At 42.3% G+C, this 27,267-nt stretch overlaps 1 protein-coding gene across 1 annotated transcript in view; it reads right to left on the bottom strand.

Moving 5' to 3' along the window:
• Positions 1-1,473: 1,473 nt before the first annotated feature.
• CDH17 (cadherin 17, LI cadherin (liver-intestine)) overlaps positions 1,474-27,267 on the bottom strand; it is a 62,615-nt gene continuing 36,821 nt past the window's right edge. The window contains exons 10-18 of the mRNA XM_012643561.1: positions 24,552-24,767; positions 20,878-20,954; positions 18,756-18,947; positions 14,379-14,623; positions 11,251-11,381; positions 8,691-8,930; positions 4,481-4,597; positions 4,233-4,346; positions 1,474-1,993 (exon numbers count right to left, since the gene is read on the bottom strand). Coding sequence (XP_012499015.1) covers positions 1,893-1,993; positions 4,233-4,346; positions 4,481-4,597; positions 8,691-8,930; positions 11,251-11,381; positions 14,379-14,623; positions 18,756-18,947; positions 20,878-20,954; positions 24,552-24,767 — 1,433 coding nt within the window. The 3' untranslated portion in view covers positions 1,474-1,892. The remainder of the gene's footprint in view (positions 1,994-4,232; positions 4,347-4,480; positions 4,598-8,690; positions 8,931-11,250; positions 11,382-14,378; positions 14,624-18,755; positions 18,948-20,877; positions 20,955-24,551; positions 24,768-27,267) is intronic.

Below are 27,267 nucleotides of genomic sequence, written 5' to 3'. Positions count from 1 at the left end.
GGTGGGAAAGTTCTGTATGATCAGCCTATTATCAGGTAACACCAGTTGGTCTAGAGAGGATAACATGGAGTTGAAGCAGGAGAGATTCCCCCGAGCCTACCTCAGCAGACCTGCCTCAGGACTGCCTCAGTCTTAGTGAAGATACGATTTCCAGAAAATAAGCAGGGCAAGCAATAATGCAATTTTAAGTGACCTAAATGTCACATCACAGTCATTCCTTAGTTAAAAACACACAGGTAAAATACCTAAAGAGCTGCTGATAAAGTTGTGCTATTTCTCAGCTTGGAGTATAATTTGTGAAGTAAATTTGCTTTTGGTGCTTTTGGAGTTTTTTGTTTGGTCTTTTAACATGAGCTGAGACAGAGGAGAACCTTCCCTACCGTGAGGATTCTGAAGAGCCCCGTGCGAAAAAAATAGTTTGAAGCCACAGTCCAATAGTATACAAGAAAGCAATCCTGAAGTCTTAAAACAGTTTAGGTATTTTACTTTTTTGCTTTTTAAGAAGAATAACAGATGATCACAAAAAAGATTATTTACAAAAAACACAAGCTCATGGCCTGCTTCAGCAGCCATTGTACGAGCATCCTTTCACAGTTGAGTTCTTGTTCATGGTTAAAATTTCTGAGGGGTTGTGTAATGTTGAATGCTCCCAAGGCTCAACTCAGGAGCCAGATGACAGTGTTTCAGGCCTGGGAATGCTTTAAAATCTCCAAGGTTCTCTTATTTAAATTTTAAAAATTCCTGAGGTATCTACCTGGAACACCTCAACCCACGATCACGTGAGCAGTGAGTTTATATTATTTGTAGACTCCTACTCTTGGGCTAATTCCACATGGGAGGCAATTTTAATAAACAGTGAATTAACCATTGTTAACTAGTTCTTCCTCTCAGCAAATGAAAAGAACCAGGAAAGCAGTCATGCTTGTAGCTCTGACTCGGGCAGGGCAAAGGCAATATATGTAACCTAAACATCTGTACCCGTAATATTCTGAAACAAAAAAATTAAAAAAACATAGAAACACAAGGAAAAAAAAAAAGAACCAGGAAGCAAAGCCAAAGAGAAACAAAAACAACCACAACCAATATTTATTCTTGATTTTGGTCACTACTCCTTTCACGCACGCCTCCTTATTTTCCTCCACACATTAAATATACAATAACCCAAACTTTATTAATATACAAATAAAACATGCGTAGCATGTAAGCATGGCAGGCGCTGAGTAAGCCCGGTCAGCTGGTTGCTTCCCGCGCCGAGGATGATGAAGGCGGCCTCTGCGGACACAGGCGACTGCGTCTGAGCAGCTCCCCTGGGTCTGTGCCGTTCCCAGGCTGACGAGCCTCGACCACAGAGCAGCACATGCCACGTTGATTAAAGGTTAGTGATATAGAAGCGTTTCTGTTCATATTGAAGGACAAGGCTGTTCTTTTTTTTCCTGAAACCCCACTTTGTTCTTTTCTCTGACAAATGTTCTAAATTCCGTGACTTACTAAGGGAGACATGGATGAAGGGACACAGGATAGAATTGGAAAAAGCATAAATGGAATCCAGGAAGTTCTGTGGTAGACAACTGCCATCCCTCCTTGATGAAGGAAAAAAGTGTACGGAATATTTAATCAGCCCATCTTTCCCCGAAACGGAAAAACACATGTATTTTGGGGTTTAGATAAGTAACTAAGGCTTTTGCAGAGAGGAAAAAATGTCGTGGGAAAATGAAAAAACATCTCTAATGTCTATAGCACATGAACTATCTAAGAGGAGTAAAATATTAAAGGGCAAGGGGAAACATCTGTAAGAAGTTATAGTGCACATTTTGGATGAAAAGTAACATAGGATTAGACAATTGTTATTGAAATAGCACTTGGTATATAAACTCAAACATTCCTTTTCAAATTCAGCTTCTCAGAGGTTTGGTTTCAGATGCTTGAGCACTTGGAGCATTATCTTTGCCTTTATTCTTCTTCATGCGGATAAACACAACTGCTAAAACTATACCTAAAAGAGAAAGCTCAGAGTCAAATGGATGGAATCTTAAAATGTACTGTCACATTCATTTATAAAGTAGTATCCTGGTAGGAAAAAATGACTCACATAACTTCATTTCTGTTTGGTTTAACAAAGTTTTGTTGTCCTGGTGAATAAGGGACTCCAGGCAGCGGCTTTCTTGGATAAGTAAACTTATCGCTTGTCCTGTCATCAGTATGTATGCATCAAGCTCCAAATCATATGTAACCTGGTGGCTCTCACTGGGTCTTATCTAGGAATGTAGGACCTAATGTCCCCACACTGTGTGAGTATCTGACAGTTCCTGAACTTTATATTAAATACATACTCTGTAAGTATTGATTCCAGCCTGTCTGTCTTTCCCTTCTTTAGAGGAAACAAACCCAACCAGAACAACCAGAAAGCTGTTGTCAGACCTAAAGCTGACTTTCACTGTGTCCACACCAAATATAACATTTTCTTCGGTCCCTTCCTCACAGCTCTAGCCCGTGTTGTTGAGTGACCTTGAGTAGACTACTTAATTTTTCTGGTTTCTTCCATCCCTAAACTTCTACAAAATTACACTGTGCATCTCAACACTAAATGTATTAATATATTCTCACTCAGAATCCACTATGAAAAAGGGATTTGTTTTACGGAAATTAACCTGTAAGTTTACAGGAGGAATCATGGCAGAAAAGACTGGATGTTCAGAAACCCATTAAGAATCCTGTAATCCCAATCCTACTTTGAAAAGAGTAAGGGTACAAAACTGTAAGATTCTATTACTTCTATATATCCCCCAAACTCATCCAACCTTTAACTTGTGGTAAGATTCTGGGATTTAATCCTTATGTTAGAAAATTGCTATTTGGTGCATAAACTCAAATCCTTTCAAGGTGGGAGGGCAAATATAATAAGAAAAGGCATAGGGATGGAGGGGAGGAACTTGGTAAACAAGAGGGACCTCAAAAGTCCAGCTCAATTAGTATGAAAGGTGTGCAGCAGGTCTCCAGGAGAAATAATGGTCACTGTGACAGCAGGTGGGTAGCGGCCCTGCCATAAGGAGTTTGGACCGCAGAGTTTAAGGAAATGAGATCCCTTTTAGACCCATGAATCAGAGTCTAATATGAAAGGTTGTGTCATGGGAGAAAAGACCAGATGCAGAGAGCATAATCAAGAATATTTAGAATAATCCCAGCCCTTCTTTTAAAAGAAAAAGGAGGTGAAACTGTAAACGCCTTCACTCAGGTACACATGAACTAATGAATTATTTCTAATATTTAGCTTGTGAGGACAAGAAGGTAATTACTATGCACGTTCAACATCCTTAATCGGAAAATTTGAAATCCGAAATGCTCCAAAATCCAAAACTTCTTTGGTGCTGACACGACACCACAAGTGGAAAATTCTACACCTGACCTCATATGACAGGTCACAGTTAAAACACAGTCAAAACTATTTCATGCACAAATTATTTAAAATATTGTATAAAATTACCTTCAGGCTATGTATATAAAGTATTTGTGAAACAAGTGAATTTTCTGTTGGATCCTATCTCCAAGATAATCTATCTCGTCATGTATAACGTTCTAAACTCTGAAAAAATCCAACATATTTCTGGTCCCAAGCATTTCGGATAAGGGATATGAAACCTTCAGTAGTTTGCAAGAAAAGACAGTGAGATCAGAGGACTCTGCTGTCTAGCCAAGCCAGGGTCCACGGTAGAGCCAGAGCCATGATACAGTGGGGTTATTCTGGGTAATAAGAATCAGCGTCCCCAGTCGTGAAAATATACAAAGAAGTTCTGCACTGTACACTTCAGGTATAGCAGCATCTCCACTGGAAGGCTAAGAACAATGGCAGACGACACCGTAAACTCCAACATAAGATTTGTATGTCTTGCCCCTCACCGTATCCCCCATCAAGCACAATGCCTGCCTTGTAGCAGAGGCACAGCTACTGAATTTTCTCCACCATGAAAGCTTGGTAAGTAGAGTTAAAACATAATTTATGCTCTAAAGCCTTCTATATTTCCCAAACTAACCAATATGGTGATGATAGGCAGAGGATGGCACTAAAGCAGTACCTCCCAACCAGGAAAGCCTCGTGTAGTGTATGGTATCCTTGGCTAGTGCCTTGCTTGCCCTTGGAGCAGCCACCAGAGCAGCACATGACAACAGGCCATGAGATGAGCTCATGTTTCTGAGGCCCAGGACAGGAATTCCTTCACTTGAGAAATCATACTCACCAATGATCAGAAAGGTGGTCAGCAGTATACCAACGGCCATGCCCACAGTGGGTATCCCAGGCTGGTGAGCTGCTGGCCGGAAACACCTGCCCTCCACACATGTGCAGAAAGTAACTGAAAAGGAGCACAGTAGTTGGTAGGATAAATTTTCAAGTGAATAGTAACAGAATCTCACACCCAAGACAAAAATTCCCTCAAACTGCCCATGGTGACAGACTATCTTAAGTTGCCTATAGCAAACTACCCACCTGGTAAAGAGACAGTGCCTTCCAAGGGTGGCTGACTCCCATCATTGATGCGGATTGGGACGTCGTACACTCTCTCCTCAAAGCTCGTGTGCCGGGTGGAGAGTTTAGCATGAGTGCCTGTCAGAGCAGGAAAACACACAACTTCAGATCCCTGGATCAGCAGGAGCCAAAGCTTACCCTTGCATCACATACTACGGTTGACTGGGAAGTGGCTAGATACGGGTTAAACTACCCAAAGTATCACCCATATCACTCTACATGTATCTTATCATAGTGTAAAAGAGGGCTAAAGTATCCTTTAAATTCTCAATTCATGATTTCTCTGTAGAAATGAATATAAACTGCAGTCAATGCTCATCATTTCCAGTAGTTGTGGTCTGTAAAGTTGTCCCAAACACTGAATTAGTAAATACTGAACAATTGTTCCTACGGAAAATATACGATTATGTCCTGTGAGCCTCTGGTCACAACATTTTCATCAACTGATTAATATATAATGTTGTCTTCTGTGTTTCTGTTTAAAGATACCTTGTTTAATATATAGTGGACTGATTAACATTTAACTCATGATTAACAGCAGTAGAATGCCTGCCTGAACAAAGTTTATCTAACACGTATTTTCTCTGTAAGGCTGCAGTCCCCAGCCCCTGGGTGGTGGACTGGAACCAGGTCGTGCACAGTAGGAGGTCAGCGAGGGAGCAAAGCTTCTTCTGTATTTACAGCTGCTCCCCATCACGCACATCACCACCTGAGCTCCAGCTCCTGTCAAATCAGTGGTGGCATTAGATTCTGCATTATGGTGAGTTGTATAATTATTTCATTATATATTACAATGTAATAATAATAAAGTTATTCCCACCCTCAGCTGGGAACAAGTGTGTCCAGTAACTCAAATTTTTGACCACTCCGCCAGTGTCCACGAATGCACAAGCTGCACTGTCAAATAGTTGAACCTGTAAATACGAAATCTGCAAATAATGAGGATTGATTACGTAGTGACTGGAGTGTACCTGGGACAGAGCATCTGCTGCTTGTTAGCTATGTGACATTGGTAAGTGATAACATCTGTAGGCCTCTGAATCCCTTTGAATCCTGAAATAAGGGGATGCATCATATTCTACCTGATCTTCAGGTATTTACCTTCTTTCCTTTTTTTTAAAATGGAGAATTAAGAGTACAGAATAACACTAAGCTTCAAATTACTAAAGTCAGTTTGTCTTGTTACAACTCATTCATATACCCTCTACATTCACGTATCTGACAAGAAATTTTCCAGAATTTGGGGAGATTTTCATATTTAAAGATTATCATGGCCCTGGAGAACAGGCACCAGAGTCACCATCCCTCCAAAAACAACTCAAAGAACATATAAAATACATGAAACCATGGTTTTAAAGACATTGGACAATGAAGGATAGTGATTCCTGAAAGGGGAAAAAAAAACCACCATTGTGTCAGCTCACTACCCAGAGTGATCATCCAGGTCTCAGCACAGGAAGGGAGAGCCCAGTGATGTCTGTGGGTTGAGGCCATGGAGCCAGGAGTAAAGGGAAATCAAGGCCACTAGAATTTGCATAATACCAGAGAAAGTGTGTGTGCTGCATACAGAGAGTGCAATAGGGGCCCCTCACAAGAGATTTAGAGAGAACAGAGTTCACAAAGGGCCAGGAATTGTTCCTGCTCCCAAGAGCCAGGGTGGAAAAATCTCATGGAGCATCACGTAGAGTACACAGAGGGTTTTGCCTCAGAAGTTTGGAAAAATTAGCCCTAGAATAAATGCTGCCCTAGTCCTGCCTAACAAAACCTAAAAACATGTGAAAGGATCAAACTATTTCCAAATAATTACACTTCAAACTAAAGCTCAAGAATATTTCAAAGAATACAAAAAAATCAGCATCTAAATGTCTGCCATTTCATAAAAAAAACTGCTAGATATGAAAGAAAAGATAAAAATATGACCCAAAATGAGAAAAATCAATCGGAAGTCACTATGGCAGCTATAGCCCTATGAAATGTATTTCTTAAATAATGACATTTGAAATTACTCCTTAATCCATGGGCTGCAGCATGGATATTGTGTTAGCAGCATGAAAACAATATTAATCTCCTTGTACATTTCCATCAGAGCTCTTGGGTGACCAGGTACATTGTCAATGAACAGTAGTAATTTCAAAGAAACCTTTTTTTCTGAGCAGTAGGTCTCAACAGTAGGCTTAAAATATTCACTAAACCATTCTATAAACAGATGAGCTGTCTGTCATCCCAGGCTTTGTTGTCCCATTTATAGAGCACAGGCAGAGTAGATTTAGCATCATTCATAAGGGCCCTAGGATTTTTGGATGGTGGCTTCAGCTTAGTCATCAACTGCATTAGCCCCTGGCAGAGTCAGCCTGTCCCTTAAATCTTTGAAGCTAGGCATTAACATTTCCTCTTTATCTAAGGAAGTCCAAGATGGCATCACCTTCCAATATAAGGCTGTTTCATTCACACTGAAAAATTGTTGAGTGCAGCCACCTTCATCAATGATTTTAGTTAGATCTTCTGGAAAACTTACTGCAGCTTCTACATTAGTACTTGCTGCCTCACCTTGTACTTTTATGTTATGGAGACAACTTTCTTTAAACCTCATGAACCCAGCCTTTGCTACTTCACAGTTTTCTTTTGAAGCTTCCTAACCTCTCTTAGACTTCATAGAATTGAAGAGAAGAGAATTAGGGCCTTGCTCTGGATTTAGGCTTTGGTTTAGGGGAATATTGTGGCTTGTTTGATCTTCTATCCAGACCACTCAAACTTTCTCCCTTTCTTATTCTTCTGTTCACTGGAGTAGCACTTTTAATTTACTTCAAGAACTTTGCCTTTACATTCACCACTTGGCTGTTTGATGAAATGCTACTTTCAGCCCGTTTTGGCTTTATCATGTCTAGCTTTTGATTTAAAGTGAGAGATGTATGACTGACTCTTCCTTGAATGCTTAGAGGCCATGGTAGGGTTATTAATTGGCCCAATTTCAATATTGTGTTCAGGGTATAGGGAGGGCCAAGGAAAGGAGGAGAGGCCTGGTCAGTGGAGTGGTCAGAGCACACCCAACATTCAACATGAAGTTTGCCATCTTATATGGGTGAAGGTGACTAGGCTAGGAGCTGGACGCAGGGGCTTGCAGAGTGGGTATCAGTGGTAAAGTCTAACTAAAGAGGGTTGATAACCACAGACAAGAACCAGCTTCAACTAGCTTGTCAGCTCTCTGCCACCTTACATGAACTTCGTGTAATTATAATATCACATTGTGGTTTTAAAGTTTCTCTACCCTTAAAATCACCATGACAGTGCTAAACCATCAATATAAAGTACAAAAATGGGAGGGAACCCAACTCTAGGAATTATTGCCATAATTCTTAGTAAAAGCCAACCCATTAGCCTGGAATAATTTTCTTCTCAATTAGCAAGACTTCAAAAGACCAAAAACCCCGTCCTCCCCATAGACTTGCTCTTTTCAAGCCTGCCCCTGTCTCTTAAAAGAGCGTACTTTTGCTTTCAAAAAAGCTGCTTGCTTGGCTTATGTGGTGTGTCCTGAAATTCTTTTCCCGATGATCACCAAGAACCTGAAAGAACCTCCACTCAGGATGGTGACAATTATGCTAAGTGAAAGCCAGACCCAAGACACATACACATGTACTATTCTATTTAGAGAAAATTATTGAAAAGGAAAACTAATAAATAGTGACAGAAAACAGGTCAGTGGTTGCCTGAGGAGAGGGGACAGGCAGGGAGGGAAGTAGAGATGAGAACAGGACGTGAAAAGATTTTTGAGGGTGGTAGCAATGTTCATTACCGTGATTGTGCTGAGGGCTTCCGTGGTATTTACATATGTCAATTCTCAAAGTTGTACACTTTGAATAATATTGTACATCAATTATATTTCAATAAATTGTTTAAAAATTATAAAATCGGTTGTTTCTCAGCTGTCACTGGAAATTTTGCAAAGGATGCTCGGTTGTCCCCCTATCCACCTACACCAAGGGAGATGCTGCGTGGTCAGTCTTTTCTCCCTTGCAAGCCTGAATCCTGCTCCTCCAGAGACCTCCGAGTATGAATTTCCTTCCTGGAGCATGGAAGAAAGCTCTGTGGGGGGTACTGCAAACCCACCAAGTAAAATAAAAACTTAATTTCATCATCCATCGTTATTTTTCTCCCTGTGCTTTTGAAAACTCACCATTGATTTTGGAAACTTCCCAGTCCGCCTGTAAGCTTTCACTGCCAAGGGAAAATGTAAATTGGGGACCCCGAAATGGCTGCCAATCATCATCAGTGGCCTCGAAAATGAGACTTCCGGGTGCACTGAGGGGGTAGCACAAGAACAAGCCGGTGTACTCCTTGGCTAGCCGTGGGGGGTTGTCGTTCACGTCCAGAAGCGTCAGGTGGAAATCCGACACGGCGCTCAAGGAGGAGCCACCTACAAAATTGAATGATTGAAACATGGTATCAGCTCACTCATTTTCCTCTTAAGAAGGACATTTCCCTTTCTTAAAGAAAAAAATAAAATTCAAGCAGTTAGAGAGACTGAGGTGTACTAGAAAGACAAACTTTCAGAATCAAAGACCTAGTTTCATTACTGGTTAAAAAAATCTTAATAACTAAGGTCTATGTGCTAATATTTCACATATATTGCTTCAATACTGATGCACATATATGATAAGAAAACTGAGCTCAGAGAAGTTGTGACTTGCCCAAGGTCACACAGCCAGGGAGCAGGGGCGGTTTTCAATCCAAGGTCTGACTCTAGCTCTGGCACCCTCACCTGTTCCTTACCATGCCTTGCTTCAGGCCTGTTAAGTTTTCTAAGCCTCATTTCTTCAGCTGTGAGACACCTATGGCTCTGTGAGGATCACGTGTGTAAGTGAATGTTCTAGAAAATAGTAAAGGGCTGAAATGAACATTATTTACCATGCTACGGTGGTACAAAACATGGGCTCCGCAGCATGACTGGATGGTAGCTGTGTGGTCTTGGGCAAGTTACTTAATTCCTCAGTGCCCTTGTTTCCTCATCCATGAAATATGGTCAATAGCAGTTCCTACCTCATAGCATTGCATGAGAAGTTTCTACACTAAGTGCTTAGTGTGGGGCTGTCAGTGCGACTCCAACACTGACTGCTGTCAACTTTCTCCCTGGCCTCAATCACAGATATTGCTTCTACAATTTCTGACTCTGACCTAATCTGATTCCTGTAAAACTTGTTTTCTTGCTCCTGCTTCGTTTCCAGTAAACCCTGTTTTCTTGCTTTTCTTCTCAACTGGTGCTTATGTCCAGGACTACACTTAACCAAAGAAGAAAAAGCCACTGTGTTCTTAAAGTCATTTTATCTATTTATATCATTTCAGTGCCAAACTCTAAAAATGGAACAGGGTTTTGGACCCTGGTTTTGATTTGTGAAACTTCTAAAATGTGAGAAATTCCTAGCACACGTGCAAAGTGAGGTATTGATGATACCATGCAGGGGAGTGTATGGCATAAAGGCTCAGCTGGAAACTTCCTGCTGATTATCTGGGAGCATTTATTTAATAAATCAAGAGCTAAATATAAACATGATAGTGGAATGGGCTTAACTTGAGGCAAGAGACAGAGGACCCATCCACTCACACGCAACCGTTCCCAAGTTGGCACACGGTCCTGCAATTCTACTCACTTTGGTTGAATTTGACTGAAGTACTTTTGTTTTCCTTAATAGTTTCATATGCAGGGACTATTTTTATGGTTCCCTTCTCTGTTCCCATTTCAGCTCCCAACCCCAGGCCTCACATTTTGAAAGGTTTTTTTTTTTGGTCTAAAACTATATTTATTTAGTAATAACTTGTATAATTTGGTGGTGGGGAGGACTGGGCAGATAAATTTACTAGCTAGTCACAGCCTCTGATCAGCATAATATCAACAGAATTCCTGCTGTACATTTTTAAATTCCATTTAAATGCAAAGAAACTCAACGATTTAATTACCAGCCTTATCACTGGGTAAAAATATTCCTGTAAGTTAATTTTTCTTTTAAAAATTCTCTGGAATTCCACATTTGAAGCCAGCAGGCAATATACAACTGAACTAAATGAGATGCAAAGATTATACAGAGATGGTTCAAACCACCTGGGCTTATCTGTACAATACAGTCTTCCCTTTTGAAAGTTTTCCCTATTTCATCAAAACACAGATACCCAGGTTTACCCAAATTTACTGAATCAGAATCCCCAGGGGTAGACTCCTAGTCTCTATATCGAACAAGCTCCCCAGGTGACTCTGACACATATCAAAGTGGAGAATGCTGCATAGAACATTCTCTGCTTCAAAAAGGAGGAAGCCTGACAAGCTGCAATTTTAGGCTGAAGGAGCGAGTAGTGGTCTTGGTCAACAAGGCAGTGGTTTGACTGTGCTCCGAGCTGCCAGGAGAAACACACAACTGCTTTGGAAGAAGGGAAGTAGTTCAGCCAGGGACACAAAAACCTTCTAGAAGAGGCTGTAGCCCCCATAGGAAATCACAGAGTGAGCAGCATCCCTGAAGCCTGGCCAGCCTCCAGGTACAACCCCACGTGGATGAAGCCCTGCTCAGGGCACAGGTGGTTCTCATCTTGAACAAAAGCAGGAAGGTGTGAGCGCTCCCCTACGCTCTGGTCTTTGGTGCCTTTCTCCTCTTTCCACTGTAAGGTGATTATATTTGACCCTGTCAAGTTTGTCCCATTTCTAGCGATATATACCTGATAATCTATTTTCTTTTTTTTCTTTTGCTTACCTACTTCAGTGGCCACCACTTTTACCCGATACACACTTTCAGTTTCCCTGTCCAGTGGAGCCGCACTAAAGATCTCACCAGTGACAGGGTCAATGTTAAGCCAACCTCTCGTGTCGCCTCTCAGTGAATACCTTCATAAAGTGAAAAGAGCAAAAGAAAACCCACGTTACTTTGCATGAAAGTGTGAAGATAGCTAATGCATCACTACACTGTTACATCAGCAGCATCATTTGTATATTTACAACATAGTTAAAGGATCATCTCACATTATTAATACTTCATTTGCATGTTTTCTGTCTTCAAAGGGGGGACTCACTCATTCTTACAACTGGTAGTGTTTGTGCTCTGAAGACCAATGTTACACTTTTCTGAAAATTGAAGAATTCCAATGAAAGCAATCTGGAAGTATCTTTTAAAAACTCTTAGCAAACCAGCCCTCTAAGAAAACTCAAACACCCAGTAGTGGAGATTGGGTGAAATGGATTAATGCTCATAGGCTGCTGGTGAGATAGTGAATTCCTCACTCAGCAAACATCTATTGAGTGCTGGGCAATACTAGCCAGTCGGCCAAGGGAGGAGGTCACACAAAGGGGCTCCCGAGTCAGTGGAGGAGAGAGGCACAGGAACAAATGATTCCAGTAAAATATGGTAAATACAACAAAAGGGGACCTGTGGAATCCAAGAGAAGTTTATGGGAATCAGAGAAGTCTTTCTGAAGCGGTAGAAGTTAACAAAGGCAAGAGGAGGATGCTTCAGCAGAAGAAAGTGTATGAACTAAGCACCAAGGGCCAAGGAACGTGAGGTCAGGTGTTTCAGCGGTGCTGGGATATAAATGGGAAGCTGTGGCAGCAAAAGATGAGGCCACAGAGCTTTACAGAGCAGATCATGGGAAACCCTGGGCAGCCATCAAATGGCGTTAAGTGGGAAAGTGACCCAGTTGTATCTGTGTTTTTAATGGAAGCTGTGGGTAGGTGTGTGAAAGATGAATTTGAGAGAGATGAGACTAGAACCCCAGGAACACCAATGGGCACAGCCCTTTGGAAAGCAACACATCATAGTCACAGGGATGCTCGTACCTATAGACCAAATAATTCCACTCCTAGAAATTTTGCCGAAATAAAAAAATAGAAGTTTAAAAAGAATTATATGCATACATATATTCAAAACATTTTCTATAATAAACGCTTTAAAAAACCTACATATCCAAGAATAAGAGAATGATATAAAAATTATGCATGAGTTAATTGCCTTCTCACAATATTTTTTTTTTTTTTTTTTGGTATATTCTGTATGCCAAGCACTGTGTTAGGCTGTGTGTGTGGGTAACAAATAAGAAATCCTATATACCTGGGATTTCATCCCAAAAGAGATGGGAACCCTTTGGAGGGCTCTGAAAGAGGAGTCAGACAATCTGATTTACTTTCCTAAAGGATCACTCTGACTGCAGTGAATAGACTCAGGGTGGAGCAGGGAGGGTAGGGGCAAGGAAGAATCCAGAAGAGAAATGGTGGTACCTGGGACGACATTGGAAGTAGTGTGAAGCATTTAGATTCCGGGTGTATTTCAATGAAAATCTATAATATTTGCTGATGGATTAGATTAGGATCCATTGGGTGCTAATGGATTGTAAGGTTGTGGAGCTGGAGAATTAAATTGCTCAGGCCAAAAGTTTGGCGTCATCCTTGCTTCTGAACTGACTTATTGCCAGCACCTGAACTATTAATTCTTCCTCATTCCTGAGACACTTTCTTGCTTGTCTTCCTGAACTGTATCTAGCAGGATACCTAATCTCCCTTGCTAACTTCATCTTATTGACCTCAACTTGATAGTACATATGTTATATCTTTTCCTTGTTTCATCAGAGAAAATTCTCTTAAATGCTTTTGTTTTTCTACTTAGAAACTTTTTATTCACCTGTCTTTGACCAATGATTTTTATAGCATTTTCATGAAGAAGGTAGAAGCATTTATTAAATAAATGGCTGTAAAAATTTAAACATTTTGAGTCTCCTTATAATTTGTGACTCTTGAGTCTATCTATATTAAACTATAGAGTATAACCCTGCTGGTCTTTCCTTTATGCAACTAGAGAAGCAGTTAGAGAGTAAAACAGTAGATGGTAACTTTATTCCTTGACAGACAAACAGAAAAGATTTTAGAACTGATTCCAAGTGCCTAAATGGCAGCTCAGTGGGGGGCAACATTCCCCTCAAATGTTTAGGGAGACTTAAAACAATGCATGTAGTTGTGACAATTCTTTAAGTCATGTTGAAATATTTCTTATGCCATAGACAGTGGGCATGTTGTGTGTTGTACAATAGAAGCAAAAGATCTGAGTTCAAATCCTATCTATGTGCTTATCAGCTATATAATCTTGAAGATTTTATAGCTATTATACAGATATATACACATACATATATATCTTGAGGAAATTAATCATCATTGTACATTTTTAAGACAAATCTTTTTGGGTATTATTGCACTGAAAAAAAGATTGAGAATTGCTAAAATGGAAATATTTATACATTTTGCTTAGCCACCTCATTCTGAGCACTAGCATCTCCTTGGGTGTAGTCTGGAATGATTCTTGCTACCCCAAACCAGCTCTCTGGAGAGCTGAGGAACCTATGCACCCAACATCCAGAAGATTCCCTTGATCCTATAAGGTAGGCTTGTCTGTTGAGTTGGGGTTTTGTTTCATTCTCTCCAACCAGAACTTCAGTACATGTGAGGGGCTGGAACCTTTCCCCAAGCCCCAGCCCACAAAACTGGTTAACTGGTTCAGACACAGGGCCTGCTGCGGCTTGCCAGTCTCTGGGAGGTGAATGCCACCTCTTGAACCCACCAGCTCTCCCAGGTGAGACCCACAGCAAGTGTGCTGGATGGAGCCTGACGCCGCTTCGCACTTCTCTGAGCCTGGATTCACATTGATGAACCACCATCCCTTGGAATGCCCCACGGGGTACTGACACCTGCCTCAACCAAGGCCAAGTTCACCACGGCTGACTGCTCCTTAGGGCACAACCCTGGGGGCAGTGCAGGCCAGTTTCTCCAGCCCTCCCAGCTCCTCCTCCCCACTGGCCTTGGTTGCAGCACAGAGCTAGGCCTCTCCAACACTGTGCTCCTTACCTGACGTCCAGGCCTTCTGGATCCTTGGCAGTTACGTTGCCCACTTTTGTGCCTATAGCCACATCCTCACTCACTCTTGCTTGGAATACATATTCGGAAAATAGAGGTGCTTCATTCACATCTGTCACAATAAGTGTGAACTTGGCAAAAGAGCTCGCGTTGTATTCCACACCAGAAACCAGAGGCTCAGGATTTTCTGCTTTGAATATAATGTTGGAAATAGCTGCTGTTTCAAAGTCAAGAGGCTGTGTGGGGGAAAAAGGAGAAAATTAATTTGGGAATGATTAGCTCCCTTAAAAGACATATCCCATGTGCTTCTTAAGCTCTGATATGTTTAATAAATGACATTGGGAAAACTGGATATCCACGTCAGGAGAATGAAATTAGACCCTTATATCTCACGTCATATATGAAAATCAACTCAAACTAGATTAAAGACTTCAACGTGAAATCTGAAACTGTAGCACTACTATAAGAAAACATAGGGGAAAAGCTCCATGACATTGATGTCAGCAATGATCTTTTGGATGTGACCCCAAAAGCACAGCCAACAAAAGCAAAAATAGACAAATGGGATTGCATCAAACTAGAAGCTTCTGCATAGCAAAGGAAACAACAGAGAAACAATTTACAGATTGAGAGAAAATATTTGCAAACCACACATCTGATATAACATGTAATAAACACGAACAACCCAATAGCAAGAAAACAACCTGATTAAAAAATAGGCAAAGGACCAGAATAGACATTTCTCAAAAGAAGACATACACATAGCAAACAGGTATATGAAAAAATGCTCAACATCACAAGTCATCAGGAAAATGCAAATTAAAACCATAATAAAATAACCCCTCACACCCGCTAGAATGGCTATTATCAAAAAGATGAAAAATAACATGTAATGGTGAATATGTGGAGAAAAGGGAACCTTTGCACACTGAGGGTGGGAATGTGAATTAGTACAGCCATTTTGGCAAACAGAGGAGGTGCCTCAAAAAATTAAGAACAACACTACCATATTGTCTAGCACTCCCACTACTGGATATGTATCCAAAGGAAATGAAATCTTTGATGTATGTTGAAGAGATACCTGCACTCCCATGTTCACTGCAGCACTATTCACAATAGCCAAGATATGGAAACAACCTAAGTGTCCAACAACAGATATATGGATAAATAAAATGTAGTGTGTATGCATACAATGGAATGCTATTCAGCTTTAAAAAGAAAGGAAATCCTGTCATTTGCCACAACATGGATGAACCTAGAGAACATTATGTTAAGCGAAATAACAAACACCACATGATCTAACTTATAGGTGGAATCTAAAATAGTTGAACTCACAGTAGCAGAGAGTAGAATGGTGGTTACGGGGTGGCGAGGGGAGGATTGGGGAGATGTTGGTCAATGTACACAAAATTTCAGAAAGAAAGCGTTTAAGAGATCTATTGTACAACATGGTGACTATGGTTAATAACAATATATTGTATACTTGAAAATTGCTGAGAGTAGATTTTTTACTTTCACCACAAAAACAATGATAAATATGTGAGGTAATGTATATGTTAATTAACTGTATTTAGCCATTCCACAATGTATACATATTTCAAAACATGCTATTCGCCAAAAATATACATAATTACAAACCAATTACAAAGGTTTCATACAGAGCAGTTGTCAATCCAGTGTCAGCAAAAACTTTCTTCCCAGAATGATGACAGAGCCATGAAAAAGTCTTTATGGCAGGACTTATCAGAGCTTGTGATATGCTAATGTGCACTGTGACTCTCCTAGGAAAGGAAATGGAATGTAGCACGCCTCAAACGTACTTAACCACGGGACACTTCATTCAGCAGAAACAGTGATTTTTTTCAACGAAGACAGTTCTCAGAAATCAGCTTGGGAAATTCTTACGCAGAGATTTCCATTCTGCGTGGAAAATGATCTCCCAGGGGCCTCAGGACCCAAACCCCAAAATCAAAGACTTTAAATTCATGGAGGGTGGGAGGGGTGAGCAGAGATGATGGATGACCTGCTCTTGTTCCAGGCCAGATGGAACCAGGAATGAGCATCGAAAAACCAATTTGGGTTTAGTTAGAGGAAGAATTTAACAGTTAGGGCTACCCACGATGGAAAGAGTTGCTTCAAAAACCGCTAAGTTCCCAACTCTGGAAGTTTTCAAGCATGGGCTTAAACAACACGTGATCCGCTAGCGTAGAAAGGACGTAAATATCTTAAGTAAGTGATTCCACATGATTTTTAAGGTCCCTCTCAAGGTACAGAACCCATGTTTCCATGGGGGAAAAGTTCTAATTCTGAAGAACCCAATGAAGAGTAGAACAGCCCCTAAAGTAGGGCTTCTCAACTAAGGGCTTCAAGAGGTCTCTGAACCCCTGGGAACTATATGCATATGTTTTTGTTTGTTTGTTTTATAAGGGGAGGGCATGTAGCTTTTATGAGATTCTTAAAGGGACCCAGAACCCCCAAAATATGAAGGAACCAAAGCCAAAAGGTATATTACAGACTATGAAAACTGCACTATTTTATTCACTTTCCAGGCCTGGAGGACCCAGGACCTCTTGGGGAGCTGTCTTTTAATTTATATCAGTTTCTCGCCCATTAAACAGAAATGGCAACATCCCATTCATGAAGAGAAAAACCGAGGCATGATTGCATTGGCTCAGCCTGCCCTTCCCCAACATCTGAAAAAATTCTCCCCCTCCATCATGCTCAGTGCTGCCCTCTCCATATGGGCTTCCCTGATCCAGCATGCTTTCTGGACCACCCACTGCAAACCCTGAAAACTGCCCTTTCCTTTATCCTTTCTTTCTGTGGTTCTTTCTCTCCACGTAGACAGCCACAAGCAAAACGGAAAGCTGTAATGGCACCTTTCCCAAATGTGAGACTCTCACAGGAGGCTAATGCTTTGAGCTGGTCCCAAAAAGACCCTTCCCCAGAGCTGGAATATGTGCTAACCATGGGATCAGAATTGCGAGACTCTGTCCCACGGCTTTCTTAGGCACCAGCACTGTTTCTCTGTGCTTCTGTCCATTTTCTGTGAAATTATTCTATTTCATTTTCATTTTTAGCCTCTACTTTCAACATTCCTTTACTCTGGCTCCAAACAGTCCTGCAGAGGCTTCTTTGGCAGCCTCCAGCACAAGGCACCGCGAGCCTCAGACGTGGCGACGCTCGCAGATTCCCTCCTGCTGCAGCGCCGACCCTTCTGAACCCAGGGCTTCACTCTCTACCCAGGAAAGTATCTTAACTTTAAGCAGATTGGATGACAGCAAGGACTGCTTCCAACTGAGTCATCTGAGATGGGGTGGCCGCGGAGAAAAAGATTTAGGTGTACACAGCAGGGGACAGGAGAGATTGGGGAAGGGTGGGGGGAATCTTGTACACAGAAATAGGAACTAATATAATGAAGATCTGGCTCCAGATTACCCAGTCCTTACAGGCAGAGAGAGAGTGAGAACATGTAAGATGAGAGCAAAGCAGGGTGGAGGGAGAATGGAAAGATAAACTTGTCTATGCAAGCTTGAAAGGAGACCCACCGATTTCCAGTCATTATTCAAGAAGTGTCTCCACCTGGCACATGTGAATAAAGGGGTTTCAGCCTCAAGGTCCCATCGGCACATCCAGCTCAACTCCCCACATCTGCGAAGGGGGAAGTGAGGCCCCGGCTGCCATCCCCACAAGGCTGCCAGATTTAGCTAATGTGAATATAGAATATCTAGTTAAATTTCAATTTCAGATGAACAATTTTTTAGTATAAGTAAGTATATCCCAAATATTGCATGAAACATACTTATGCTAAAAAATTGTTCATCCTATATTTTTCTTTTTTTGTTTTCTTTTCTTTTTTGAGACAGAGTCTCGCTCTGTCGCCCAGGCTAGAGTGCAGTGGCATCATCGTAGCTCACGGCAACTTCAAACTCCTGGGCTCAAGCCATCTTCCTGCCTCAGCCTCCCAAGTAGCTGAGACTATAGGCACATGCCACCATGCCCGGCTAATTTTTGTATTTTTAGTAGAGACAGGGTCTCACTCTTGCTCAGGTTGGTCTCGAACTCCTGGCGTCATGTAATCCTCCCACCTCGGCCTCCCGGAGTGCTAGGAATCCAGGCAGTATTTTACATATTTTATGTGGCAACATTACCTCCCTGCAAAAGTTACTTGGCCTACCATGGACAGACCCAGGACTAGAATCCCGGTTTTCTGCCTGTCAAGAGGACAGGAAGGACGAAGAGTGCTCCAGGAGTCCATCACACGTCTGAGAGGTCACTGCTAACATGTCACCTCTGCTTATAGATCTTCATACTGTCATTAGTAAATTAATCCACAAAAAGACAAATTCCATTAGATGGGCTATTTACCTTTTTGACTGTGACATATCCAGCGTTGGTGTGGGGATCTGTGTCAACCCCCAGTTGTCCCTCACTGTCTCCCTCTGTGATACGGTACAGGATTTTAGAACTTCCTGTGAGTGGCTCATCAGCATCAGTGGCCTGGATGGTTAAGATGATGGACCCAATGTTTGTGTCTTCAGGGATGGTCAGGTTTCCATACTAAGGAGGAAATGGGGAAAGGAAACGGTGAGAACGTCCACTGTCATCGAGCATCACTGTCAAAGGACAAACTTGCCTCTTTGGTTTCAGAATGGACACAAGTCATAGTTTGCATTAATATTTATGGGGCATGTTTTCCCTATTGATGACTACGTTGCAGTTGATTTTAACATCAGTCATACTCGTGAACTGATACCCATCATACCAAGGGACACAACATCTCGGACGGGTACTGGTAGGACTCTAAGACAGAATCCTCCTCCCCTATCCAATGTTCAATAACTATAATTATTATTATAGTAGTAATGATATAAATAAATAGCTGCAATGGATTGAGTACCTATAAAGTGGCAGGCACTTTATATACACTATTTTGACTCTTAAATCAACCAAGGAATAGAGATTAATTAAAAGCTTGAACTTTGGAGTCAAACAGCCTGTATATGAACCCTAGGCTTGCCGCTTATTAGTTGGGTGACTTGAAACAAGTCACTTACCTTACTAAGTGTTCATCATCTGTCTAATGAAGATAATAATAATAGAACCTACTTCATGTTTGCCATGGGGATTAAGGAAGATAATGTATGTAAAGCTCCCAAATGCCTGGCACATAGTAGGTGCTCAGTAGAGCAACACAACATGGTACTGAGTAGCTATATTACCATCTCCATTTACAGAGAAGCAAAGGATTGGAGAGGTTAAACCCACCCGTGATCACATAGCTACTGAGTCACAGAACTGGGATGAGAAACCATGTCTGCCAACTCCAAAGCCTGCGCTCTTGGTTGCTGGCCCAGCCCATCTCCCACTCCCCTAGAAACCCCCAGACCATCTCTTGGCATCATGATCTCAGAGGTGGCAGCAAGCAGGGTCTGGGAGGGACCACAGTGATGAAAGCAGCAGATTCACTCTCTCTGTAGCCAGATTTGTATTTAAGCTCTGAGACTCCCAAAGCAGGATTCTTATCCTCAATCTAAAAAACACTATCTGGGAGGTGAAATAGGAAGAAATCACAATATTCGGAAAGGATAAAATGCCCAAGAGCATGGGTGCTGAGAAGAAATGGGTTCTCTACTTCATGCTTGCTTAACCTCAGCGCCTGTTACACAGGGTACGCCGAGTCCCACTTCTTCCCACCTCGAGCCCCTTCATAAATCAATTCTCTTCTTTGTCACAGCCTCATCTCTATTTTGATTTATGAACATCATCGCAGGGCTCTGGGCTGCCTCATAACTTACTTAAACTTGACATAACAGTCTCTTCAAATGGGCTTCTCTCTCCTTCAGAGTAAACAGAGACATCCTTCGTAAGGGAGCAGTGATCAAGCCATCACCAAGTCTGAAGCCCATACCGACAAAAACCAGGAATCTGCATTTTTCTTAAGGTTCTAAATTGATTTTTTCCTTTTCATCCAGTTCTAATTTTTGCAAATGTCTTGAGTGCATTTTTCTTTGGCATAAGCCAGAGATTCACTTTTTTCTTCTTTCTCTTACCCAATTATTACAAAGTGAGTTTAAACTGTCAAGATTCGAAATATTAAGTTTTTGACTAAAAATACTTGTTTGAACCTAGCAGTACTCTATTTATTGTCCTAATCCACACAAAATATATAATGATAAACTGCAAGCAGCTATTCAACTCCTTTCAGTTTGACAGAGATTGTGGTTGTAGCTTTTAAGCAGCCCTTGGAATAAATGAGCCGTTGGCAGGAGTTTATAAACAGACATCCCTGGATAACTGTAACAGTGAATGTTATTGTTCCCTGAAGGCTTCCACTGAAGATGGTGTCTGGGTTTGTTTTTGGTGCATTGACCAAGGCTACCTGTTAAGTCTGACACTTTTCCCAACTACTGTCTGTGTCTTTATCCCAGAAGTAGGGGTCAAGTAATATGAACAAAGTAAAGAAAAAACAAACAGGAAAACTACTCACATCTGATTTTTCAAAGATGGGGATCTGATCATTGATATCAATAATGTTGATTTGCACAGCACAGAGGGTCTTGAAATCTGAAAACCAAAGTTATATATCATATTAATTGTCACTGAAAATCATGCATTAAAATCAGAAATCTGCAAGAAAATAATTGGCAAGTGAAGTGACAGCCTTAGCCACAATTTTGCAATTGACATACAAGTTATGTGGAGAGAGGGTTCTCCGCTCCCCTCTGCACCCACAAGCAGGTCATCAGGTAGGGTGGAGAGAGCTGAAGACAGATCTAAGTTTTTCTGGACTTCCTGTTGCTCTCCACCTGCCCCATCCTAGGGGAGGTCTGTTCCATGAGCAGCATGGCTCATTTTGTGAAGCAGCTTCTCTTTCTCTAACCAGCAAAACTTAAGTAGTCTTTAAAGCCCAGTGTAAAATTATCCTTCCAGATAGCCTTCCCAGTGGCTATGTTTCCTTCTCTGAACACATCTGTCCTATACCTGCTCTGCCCTCTATGGTGGGGAGATTCAGGGGTGCCTGCTCCCTCCTCTCCAAGCAAGGGAAGAAGTGGTACAATGAGCGTCCTCCAAAGGCTGTGTCTGTCCAGCCTGCAGGAAGCAAGGCAGGGACAGACATAGCTCAAGGAACCCTGGAGAAATGGCTCAGGCTTTCACAGGTGGGTTTGACAATTCGAAGACCTAGTCAGAGACAGTAGCTTCAATTAGATCCAAGAGGAGCACTGAATGAAGGTGGGGAGAAGGCCAGAACAAGAAACAAAATGACAGGCTCTTTGTTGGGGCTACCATCTTTCTAACCACAATGAACTGTATCATAGGATGGTTAAGACTCTAGGCTCTGGAATCTCACTGTTCAGACTCTGGCTCTGCCACTTATCAGATATGTGAGAGCTTGGGTGTGTCACTCCATGTCTCTGGGCCTCAGTCAGTTTATCTATAAAATGTGGATAATAACAGAACCAGGTTTCTCATCGTAACGCAAATTGTGAGCAGTCTCTATGCACCAGGCACAGTAAAGTGCTTTACCCGCATCGCTCATTTCATCTTCACAACTTCATGGTGTGTAGGTACTGTTATCATTCCCATTCATTAATAACAAATGAGGAAGCAGGGGACAGAGATGTTAAGTAACCTAACCAAGGTCATACACCTAACTAGTGGTGGAACCAGGATTCAAATCCATGTACTCCCTTTGCCCTCTGTGTCCACTGTCCACTCCTCTGTCCATACTCTGTGTCCCAGGGGCTGACCTCATGCAATGCATCAGTGGACGTCTTGCCCTTGGGTAACAGTTGGGTTCTGCCAATGAGAGGGCTGGCAGAAGCCTGCAAAAAGGGCAGGAGGTGAGCAGTTGGGGGTGTGATGCTCCCATTGCCAAAAGCCCTCTTCTCTAGTGGCAGGCACAGACGGGCCTTGCTCCTTCAGGGGATGTTCCCTTCCCTGGCTGCTTTGGGGTTTAGAACAGAAAAGGCTGCGTCCTGTGCTTCACAACCACCTCCTGTTGGTTTCCCTTAACCTTGCCCACAACCTTTACAAATAATCCCTTCTTAAAACTCTTCAAGGGGCCCTCTGTTTCCTTCTGTGATCCTAATACACCCAGGCAGTCCAACTCTACAGCTTGTGCTCAACGCACTGAACACACGCCAGGCACGTAATCTATTCACAATCTAATTACAAGCAAGTACATATTGATTGAAGTTGAGGCTGGTCCCCAGAACATTTGTAGACAACAAGAATGGCTGAAGATTAGGGTGGTCCCAGGCCCAGAACTCACTGCCTCACTGCTCTGCACAGACCTCATTTGGGCCAGCAGTGGGCCTTCTGGGTGACAAGCCCTCCCTGGTTTTATGTAAAACTATGTTAATTATAGGCTAGTTTCTAATTTTCTATAGTGCACAATTGAATGTTTAAGTCTATCAACACACATATTTATATATAAATATACTTAATCTGGTCCACACGTTCCAGGTTACGTGTATTCATGCACGTAAACAATTCCTAATCTGATTTCTACTTTATACTCATATCTTCAAACTGCTTCAGGTCCCTATGCATCTGCACATGAGATTCCCACTCCTCTGTAAGCCCTACATGAGTTTATAACTTATCATATTCATTCTTCAAAGCTCAGCTCAGCAACACCTCTTCCAGAAAACCGTACCTGTTCTCTCCCTCCACTGAGCCACTCATTTCCTCCACGGGTTACCTTGTATAGTTTCTTGCAGTTTATTGATTCATGTGTCCGTCTCCTCTACCAGAATGAGCTCTCCTTGAGGACAGACTCTGGGGCTTATTCATCTGTAAAGTATCCCCAGTACCTGCCATGGTGTCTCAAATAGGCAAATGCTCAATAGCTGCTAAAAGAATGGACAGCTAATAGTGTGAATTTGCTAGTTCATCATGGAGGAGGGGGGTTTATTATACTTACTTCTGCTTTAATCTCTTAACATAATGCTAGAAAATATTAGGCCCTCAATATTTGCCTAATTACTGGGAAACCCAGGTTTCAAACATTCTACAATGAGGCCTGCAAAACCCAGGTCCCCCCTAGTTTGTCAACATCCGTGTGAAGGAGTCAATGTGAAGCACAGTGTGAAATGACGCCCATTTCTTCTCCATATCTACGTAACCTGAGCCTCCCAGTACAATTACTGAATGATTTGGTAATCTAAGATTCAGTGCGAGTTAACTCAAATGATTCTTAACCTTCTAGGAGTCTGAGTACCCTGGAAATTAGTCTCTCTCTGGATAGGTGTATTTTTGTGTGTCTGTGCAGATTTTTTAAGAACATGTGCATTCAATTGAGAATGCGTAGTTTTTATCAGATTCTCAAAGCATGTCATGACCAGACAGAGATTAACAACTACTTGATCTGAAATTATATGAAGATTAGGGAAGAATGTCTCCTAATAATTGTCAAATGGCCACCTGGAAGCTGATAGGAGAAGATAGAATTTCCTAAAACATGCATTTCTCCTCCTCTTTCATACAGACTCTTGCTTTGAGTTTGAAAGCAGGAATTGGGAAACACAGTTTTCCTGGGCATGGTCATGGTCTGCAGAATGTCCCTGCTAGACCCTCCAACAACAGGGATAGCGACTGGTGACGGCCTCACTGCTGTGCTGCGAAATCCATCACTGCATTTGCACCGAGGCCTCACTTCCCACAGGCTCCTGGTGGCCGGTGACTAAGCAAAGCTCATTCTCAGAGATTGTGAACTCCTTTGACCAACTTTGGGCTCCCCGACAGCCTTATGGAACCTTCCTTAGACTGTTCAGCAGTGTAGGACATCCCCACCAGCCTTCCTTCCCCTCTCTCCTTCACTCAGGGTCAGGCTTGTGCTGTGCTCTGATGGCTCTCCCAGCCTTCTCTCTGCCTCTCTCCATTTTCTCTCACAGGCATCCTCCTAATGAAATCCTTGTACATTTAATTTATCTTTAGCATCTGCTTCTCAGAGGACCTGGACTTACACGACAATGTTGCCTGAGCTGCAACTCCAGCCTTTGAACCCAGGCTGTCTCTGTGTTGCATGTTTCATAAAAGCAGCAAAGGATGTTTACGTGGCATCATTCTGTAATATACCCAGGCATTAGAGCAGCCTAACAAATTAAAACTAGAAGTAAAACAATTATGTGTACTCAAGACAGCAGGTGTGACACTAACCTTTGTCGGACACCTCTACCGTTAAGTTGTACTGAGGAGTATCTTGCTTTTTCAAGGATCTTTTAGCTAATTGGAACACTCCCGAATATGTTTGGACCAAGAAGAGTCCGTCCATGGGAATTTGGGGAGTTTGCGCCACAATTCTGTACTCTAAAATACTGTTGACAGTATTTTCTTCATCCATGTCATGGGCAGTAAGAGTCCCGATACTGCTACCTGCAGAGAAGAAAAGAAGGAAATCCAACAGGCTCTATGTTATCTATTAAACTTTTACCTTAATCACCTCTTTAAATACACTATCTCCAAATATAGTCACATTCTGAGATACTGGGGGTTAGAGCTTCACCAGATAAATCTGGGGGAGACAGATTCAGCCCATGACAAATAGTGTTCCCCAAAATTCATGCCTACCAGAGACTCATCACGGGAACTTATTTGGAAATAAGACCCTTGCGGATGTAACTAGCTAAGGATCTTGAGATGAAATCTCACCCTAAATCCAGTTGTACGTGTTCTTACAAGAAGGGAAGACACAGAGACACACACAGCAGAGTAGATGACAGAAGGAGGAGGTTAGAAATTGGAGTGATGCTCCTACGAGTAGCCAAGGAATGCCTGGAGCCAGCAAAAATCTACCCTAGAGACTCTGGAGGGGGCACAGCCCTGCTGGCACCTGAATTTCAGACTCCTGGCCTCCAGACTACAAGAGGATACATTTCTGTTGTTTTAAACCACCAAGTTTGGCCGGGCACGGTGGCTCACGCCTATAATCCTGGCACTCTGGGAGGCCGAGGCGGGTGGATCGCTCAAGGTCAGGAGTCCGAGACCACCCTGAACAAGAGACCCCGTCTCTACTAAAAATAGAAAGAAATTATCTGGACAACTAAAAATATATATATAGAAAAAATTAGCCAGGCATGGTGGCACATGCCTGTAGTCCCAGCTACTCGGGAGGCTGAGGCAGTAGGATCGCTTGAGCCCAGGAGTTTGAGGTTGCTGTGAGCTAGGCTGATGCCACAGCACTCTAGCCTGGGCAACAGAGCCAGACTCTCTCTCAAAAAAAATAAAAATAAAAAAAAAAACTACCAAGTTTGTGGTGACTTGTTATGGCAGCCCCAGGACACCAACATGCATGGCAATGGGATAACCAAACAAAGAGAAGCCAACCCTGGGTTGCTTCTAAGTAACTTTATGGAACAATTGCAGAGACTGAGATATTGCACCCCAGAGATAACGCAGGGCAAAGAACAGGCACGATCCTCTCTGCCTCGCTGCAGTTCACAGCCCTAAGTATGTATTCCTGTGAGCGTTCAGTGCAGGGAGCTCCACAAGTCAGTGGCTGTGACTCAGCGTTCCATCCAGCACTGAGCAAGTTCTGACAGGTTCTAGATCTTACTCTGTGAAATCGGAGTTGTGGTGTGGTTTCTTTGTACACAGCAAGAATCCCACCGAGGGGCTAAAACTTGAGTTCATACTGTTTGTGCAATTAGTTTACAGCCCTTCCTCCCCATATCGGTTTGCATCCACTCACCTATCTGGAACTGTAGAGGTGTTTTCTGTTTGGGGTGGGAGGAGGGGAAGGGAAGTGCCTATGCTATGTCCACAGCGGAGCTGGACACATGAAGATGTGACTCAGGGGCTGGGTGCAGGGATGATAGTGAGCAACAGGACAGAAGAGAATATGCGTCTAGTGCAGTGTCAGCCACTTACTTTACAATCCACACAACCAAGTAACTTTCGTGGCATGTGTGTGCCCCTGCAAGCAAAGTGTCTGTGGGTTGGCATAAAAGAGCATCTTGCTAAATTCTGTGATTCTTTGGTGTCTAAGCATCCCTTGGCTTTTTGGACCTTTCCACTCAGCAAGTGAGCACAACACAAAGGACACTGTTCTCTCACTCCACAGAGAATGTCCTGGTTAGAGGCCCCATGAGGACTGTGGGTACCAGGGGACATCCCTCGGTGGGAGTGGAGGACTTTGTGCAGGAGCCAGAGGTGAAAGGAGAACCACATCTCTGAGTGACTGAGGCTGGGAGCTAGTGGCAGCCCAGATTGATTCAGCAGTACATACAGCATCTCCTGGGGGCATCCAGAAATACTCCAGGGAGGTGGGGCTTTTATGAGGGGCTATATTTCCAGTATGAATATGTAGGACTGGATTGGAAGTGGGATACGAGAATCAATGTTGATATTGCTAAGACTTGGGGACACAAGTCCTACAAGATACTGGCTAATACAAGATAGCAAAGAGGAAAACATAAATATACCAAGGAATGATTTAGCATTTTATTGAAGTTTTATTTGTTAATGTTTCCATCTATGCATGTGCTGTCAGCTTAGCTAGACAGGAAGCCCCACAGGGCAGGGTCATCATCTCGCTGCTTCTTCAGGCTACATATATAGAATATACTCAGTTGATTTATAAGAACCCTTGGTCCATTAAAAACTTCGTGAAATATATTTATGAAGTAAATTCTCACTTTTAGAGAGGGAAATAGCATGCTGATCCCTGAATAATTTATTCTACCACAATGACTTCCTCACCAGTCTGAGAAAATGAGTACTATTCTCTTCCCAAATGAGGGAGGTGACCCCTAAAAATGGTTCCCAGTAATTCCCATCTCCTGATATTCATGCTTTCCCATACCCCCTCCCTTTGAGTGTGGGCTGGGCCCACTGACTTGCTTCCAATGAATAGAACATGGCAAAAATGATGGGA

This window comes from Propithecus coquereli, unplaced genomic scaffold (assembly GCF_000956105.1).
Source record: "Propithecus coquereli isolate 6110/MARCELLA unplaced genomic scaffold, Pcoq_1.0 Scaffold2, whole genome shotgun sequence".
NCBI lineage: Eukaryota > Metazoa > Chordata > Mammalia > Primates > Indriidae > Propithecus > Propithecus coquereli.
Note: the sequence above shows the minus strand (reverse complement) of the source record. Positions and strands in the feature narration are given on the sequence as shown.